Source organism: Branchiostoma floridae, chromosome 1, assembly GCF_000003815.2.
Source record: "Branchiostoma floridae strain S238N-H82 chromosome 1, Bfl_VNyyK, whole genome shotgun sequence".
NCBI classification, from domain to species: Eukaryota; Metazoa; Chordata; class Leptocardii; order Amphioxiformes; family Branchiostomatidae; genus Branchiostoma; species Branchiostoma floridae.
Genome location: NC_049979.1, coordinates 1,771,719 through 1,777,718, shown reverse-complemented (window position 1 = coordinate 1,777,718; position 6,000 = coordinate 1,771,719). Strand labels below are relative to the sequence as shown.

At 42.1% G+C, this 6,000-nt stretch overlaps 1 protein-coding gene across 1 annotated transcript; it reads right to left on the bottom strand.

Moving 5' to 3' along the window:
* Positions 1-1,886: 1,886 nt before the first annotated feature.
* LOC118422053 lies at positions 1,887-5,137 on the bottom strand. Its single transcript, XM_035829562.1, has 3 exons — positions 4,715-5,137; positions 3,382-3,732; positions 1,887-2,658 (listed from the first exon to the last, which is right to left on the bottom strand). Exons 1-3 carry the CDS (start codon positions 4,817-4,819, stop codon positions 2,035-2,037), a joined length of 1,080 nt encoding a protein of 359 aa, XP_035685455.1. The 5' UTR covers positions 4,820-5,137; the 3' UTR covers positions 1,887-2,034.
* Between the last annotated feature and the right edge of the window lie 863 nt (positions 5,138-6,000).

The window sequence follows — 6,000 nt, the reverse complement described above, 5'->3', positions numbered from 1 at the left end:
TGCCTTTATTTACACCACAACATTTAAACCCCCACTCTCAGCATGGTACAATGTATCTTGATTAAATGTGTTATTTTCTACATACACCACTGTGCTTTCCAGGTTTTAACTTCAGCTATGAACGGCAAAACTGCATCAGTGGTGTTATTGTTATTGAGTCCCTGTCATAAATGTACCTTTGTGCAGTACAAAACGTTCCTATGTAGCACAACAGGTAAGGCTACATATATAATGCCAAAAATTACACATTTTGAATATATAGCAGTAGGCATCCTTCGATATATGAATATATAGCAGTAGGCATCCTTCGATATATATATATATATATTCGATTGCAATAACGCAAAAATATGCAAATATATAAAAGACTGCTTTGTTAATAGAAAAAATACAAATTTTGAAACATGATATTAAAACTTATGCTAGCCCTTATTGTTACAGTAATTAGGATGTCCAGTTTTATTCTATACCTTTATTTGTACAGTATTGTATTGTGTTGTATTGTATGGCCCGGCTACTCTCTTTTCGCAGCCAGGGGCTGATATTGCGAGGAGCTTACAATAGGCGGGGCTGAAATGGCAGCCTGTATACAGCGCCTAGTGACCTCAATACGACAGTAGTTGCCCAAGGTGCGACCAAGGTACTGTAGGTTTTGAACCGCTCACACCACACCATCGCACATGTGGCGTTTTTTTTTTACGTGCCTGGGGTATGGCTCTCCCCAGACACGGGACCTCCATTTTATGTCCTAGCCGATAGTCTCCAAGCAGACCCAACGGTGCCTTAGAGATAGTATCAAAGCTGGCAAAGGGAGATAGCCGGCCAAAGGGAGTCAAACGAGCACCGGGGCTATACCAAGTCCCTGGCCAGCTTTGATACTATTTCCAAGGCACCGTAGGGTCTGCTTGGTGACTATTAGCCGAAGCTAGGTGCTCATTTTCACCTGAGTAAAATTTCGTACTCTGTGTAATAGTTGCTGCCATACATTGTACCGTGTACAATTGTCGTGCAATAAAGATCATTCCTTCATTTCGACTGACGTTGGAACGATAAAAGCACCTTTTCTTTCTCATACACGATTCTAGCCAAATTATACAAAACAAACCCAAAATTCAAAACTTAACATAACACCTCTGTTATCACCCTTCATCAAATTAATAATTATTTCATCCCAAAATACGATTTCTCTTTACATACATTAGCACGTCGGTCTCGTATAAGAAATATTGAAGTTATATGTTTGATACACATGTCGCTCGTTTTTCAACAGACATAGTTATGATATAGATACATAATTATCTAAACATCAATGTGGCCAATATAGGAAACAGCCAGGGCACCGTGTTGTTTTTGACTCATGTCAATTACATCTGAGAAAACACACGTTTCAATGCGCCAGAAGTTGACAAAAATGGTGTCCTCGAACAAAAAACCGTAACAACTGCAATTACAACGTCCGGATACAAGATATCACCTAGTCCGGGACATCCATATCGAATATCATCACGGCGGTAACAGGTTGTTTCGCAACCGTCAGTTCGCAACCGTCAGTTCGCAACAAGGCAAGTCTTTTCGCAACAAGGTACAAGTCGTTTCGCAACATTTAAATGTTATCAATCCTGATTGCCTAATAGTATTTGAAATCGCATTTCTAACATAATTATACTCCGTCCGCGTAAAAATCTTACCGGGTGCGAAAGACGGCGGCAGAGGAACATGGGGCCGCATGGACCTGACAGTCCGATGATTTTCATACTCCGGGCGGTACAGTTTCATACGTGGCGTGCACGGGTAGGAGTATAATTATGTTAGGAATACGATTTCTAATACTATTAGGCTATCAAGATTGATAACATGCAAATGTTGCGAAACGACTTGTGCCTTGTTGCGAAAAGACTTGCCTTGTTGCGAACTGACATTGTTGCGAAACAACCTGTAACCAATCACGGCCAAGGTACGATATGAAAACCTTTACATCATAGATTGACATGTATATATCATAGAGCTTGCTAGGACGGCTGGGAAATATTCCGATTATTTCAGTGTTTTTACGTCGTTGTCTGATGGTGGAACATTAAAGTCCAATTGTTTCATTAATTTGCCGTGTTTGTCTTTCTTTCGCTGGACCAGCGCCTCCCAAACACAGATAGAAATCATTCCTATCAATATACACGTCACGCCAAACCCATCGAAGATGGTCGGAGGAAGGCCGAGTATTGCCCATTGCAGTCCGAAGGACGAAAACGCGTCGGCCTGAGCCAGCGCCATTGCTGCATTAATCTCAACAAGCTTCAAGCCTATATACATAAGCACGACTGCAGTGCCCCGACTTGCACAGTTTGCAAATAAGACTGCGGCAGGAGTCGGCTCCAGGTACCAAGTTTGGCTCGTCAAAATCGTGAATAGCCCTGACAAAACCGTTGCCATGCTGTAGGTGTACGTCAAAATCATCGTTTTCGAGGTGGATTCCAGAAGGATTTTATCGTTAACGTATAGCATGGAGAATAGCAATGCTGTGGCGAAAGCTAGCCCCATTCCCAGACCAACATTGTGCGTGTCTCCCGTTGACGGACCCTCGTTGGTGATGCCGCTATATCCAAGTAGAGCAATACCTGCTAAACACCATAGGCTACCGAACATGGTCGCACGTGTTGGCATCTGAAATTACAAAATAAGAACAAGCTTTAAAAAGTGCGCTATTTTTTCTTTATTGAAAAACAAAACACATAACAAGGGCAATGTGGCGCTGCACTCAAGTTTAGCAACTTATTTTAACAGCGCCACATAACAAAATACAAATGAACTAGAGTTTGGCGACCTCATACCTCCATGAAATATTCAGAGCTTTTGTAAATTTCATGCAATTGACGAACACATTAACATAATTTATGCATGATGTTGTTCATCATTGACTAACGTACACATGTCACAATTATAAAATTCCCATCATTAATCATTAATCATTAAGCAGTTTTGCAATTTTTACATAGATTATGCAAATAAGTTCCTCATTACCATATTTGGTATCTAATTATATTCCACCTATCATAATTAACAAGTGTTACATTTATTGAGGTCCAGTTATTGCAAACAATGGAATTATACAATCTCCTCATAAATTATGCAAATTAATTCCTCATTTGCATAGCATGCATATTTTTATGAACATCTTTGCCCAAGCTACCTGCATGCCTAAAATGATGTCAATCCGTCGACCCTTTCCGCAGTTATCCATTTTGGAATGTCTTGACAAAAATGCCCCTGCAGTTCCGAAATTAAATGTTAGGGGGCTGAAACCTGCCTCAATTGATTATTTTATTCAATAGGTCTCTATATATCGTACCTACATATCTCATTGTTGTGGGCAAAATAGCGACTCACCTCTTTAATAAAAATGCAGGAAAGAATCGCAACTAAGATGATCGTACTTGGGCTGATAACGGTTTCGGCAGTGGCTGGAGGAGCGTATCGATAGGCGGAGAACTGGCACAAGATGCCGACGAAGCGACCCGCCCCTTGGCAAACCAAGCGGAAGGCTTGTTCACGGCTGGTGGGGACCAGGTTTGGCCTGTGGTAAGCGGCGACGCACAGAACAGCGATCACAATTAGCAGATCGTTGAAGAGGTTGAGCTGAAATGCGGTGTATCCACGGTCTTGTACGTACCGCGACGTTGCAGGAACGACCCCGTAGATCAGTCCATGTGCCAGGCAGGCGGCCACACCCAAATGATTCTGGGGCAAAATACAAACATCGATCCTTGTGACATGGTGTCTAATGCACGGCTTCTCGCTTTACTACAACTGCTTGAAAATTACAACAGTTGTATTTAATGAACTTCATGTTTTGTTGTGTATGCCATGTATGTATTTTATGTGCGGAAGGGCAGCCTTTAGAGGTGCATTTTGCACCTGTTTTGCCCTCCCCTTCACTCTATGTCTCAGAGGTGCATTTTGCACCTGTTTTGCCCTCCCCTTCACTCTGTGTCTCAGAGGCTCATTTTGCACCTGTTTTGCCCTCCCCTTCACTCTATGTCTCAGAGGTGCATTTTGCACCTGTTTTGCCCTCCCCTTCACTCTGTGTCTCAGAGGTTCATTTTGCCCTCCCCTTCACTCTGTGTCTCAGAGGTTCATTTTGCACATGTTTTGCCCTCCCCTTCACTCTATGTCTCAGGGGTGCATTTTGCACCTGTTTTGCCCTCGAAAAATCAAACAGTCCTTGTCTCGACTATTGTTTCGATTGGCATAACAACTACTCTTCAAGCAGAGGTTGAGTCGCCTAGATATAGTAGAAGTCGGAAAAATTACACCGACGCTCCTCGTAATTTTTCCGACTACTACTATACCTACGCGACTCAACCTCTGTTTGGAGAATAATAACAACGTCCTGACGGGTTTTGTTTTCTTTCTGTGGGCCTTTACCTTTGACATATTACCTAGAATTCCTGTCGACGCACATGCGATCTGATCTCTGTAAAAGGGCTTATTACCTGATTGAAAAAAAAAGTATTGTTTTGGTAGGAATCATGTTTTGGAGTTTGTGTTTGCGGACCGATATCTTTAGAACCTCTGGATGGATTGCGATCACGTTTGCTATGGGGGTAGGTGTTGTGAGCCATTGTGCTTTAGCGCGTATTAGAAGTTTGCTGCAGTTTTGTGGTTCGTTTTTAAAAATGTTTGCGCTCCTTTTTGAACAACCCACATCAAATCGTCTTACCTTGAACCAGGGGCAGCAACCTGTGTTCTTATCTTCAGCATGATCTCCGTCTTGAGGACGTCCGTCCAACTTCTTGGTGTCTTCGCTGTCACCACTCGGTGCCATCACTGGTCATTCAGCAGGAGTTCCTCACACCACTAATGTACATGTGCCAGGGTGGGACTATGGTGAAGGCAAGAGGTCTACTGAGTCTCATATGGTTTAAACACCCATCATAATGGCATGAAGTAGACTCAACAGAGAAACACCCTATTCACAAATAATCTAGCCGCAAATCGGGCGCATTGAGTAGTAGCGAAAAAAGGGGGAAACGGCGTCCCAATTGGTCCATTCAATTTGAATGACTGTCATACAAATGCAGATACAGTATGCCTGGCTATTCGTATTGATCAGGCAATTCAAGTTATCGTGCTGGCACACACACACACACACACACACACACACACACACACACACACACACACACACACACACACACACACACACACGAACGAACGCTGGCGAAAACATAATCTTCTTAGCGAAAGCAACAATGTATTAAAGCGCATGTGGGCAAGGACAAGCAAAAAGTAAAGATCATCATTGATATCTTACGATGACCTGGGAAGAATGAAAGTTTATTGCAAATTCTTGCTTGCCCGAGGGCTAATTTCAAGTGACAAAAATGACAAAGAACTGTAAACAGTACAGCAAGCAACTGCTCCAGGTAAAGGTCTAGCGCTTAACTTATTGGGTTTGAATTTTTCTGAGACAGTAGGAGACGAATGATCCCACCTTTTCTGAAATGTGCGGGTTCTGTGATGTTTAAGAGGAGAGTAGTTTTCTTTCTGTCTGTAAGCGTGGAGAGATTAGGATGGAATGTACTGGCCTCTTTAGAGAAGTCTTTTCTTTCTGGATCGTAGCATGGACTGGTTGAAATGAAACGTGTTTTGTCTACTACCATATCCAACATACAGTACTTACACATCCTTTCGCACACAGGTAACTTCTTATATCGCCCTTTTCCTATATCAGGGGGTGGGTGCTAATTACACAACGTAGATCAAAATCATCTAGGGCTAGATACTTTCTACAGTATGTGCTGTTTTGCAAGTATTATAAGACCTTAGCTTACCGGTATCAATACTCATGATCAGGTTATGACAAAAGGTTTCAATATACATATCAAAAAGTCTAGAGTTTAACAATATAAAAGTAAAGTAAAGTAAAGAATTCATACAGATTTAGTGTCGCTGAGCGACTTACATGAATAGAATAGGTAAGACTGTAAGGGTATCCACTACAAC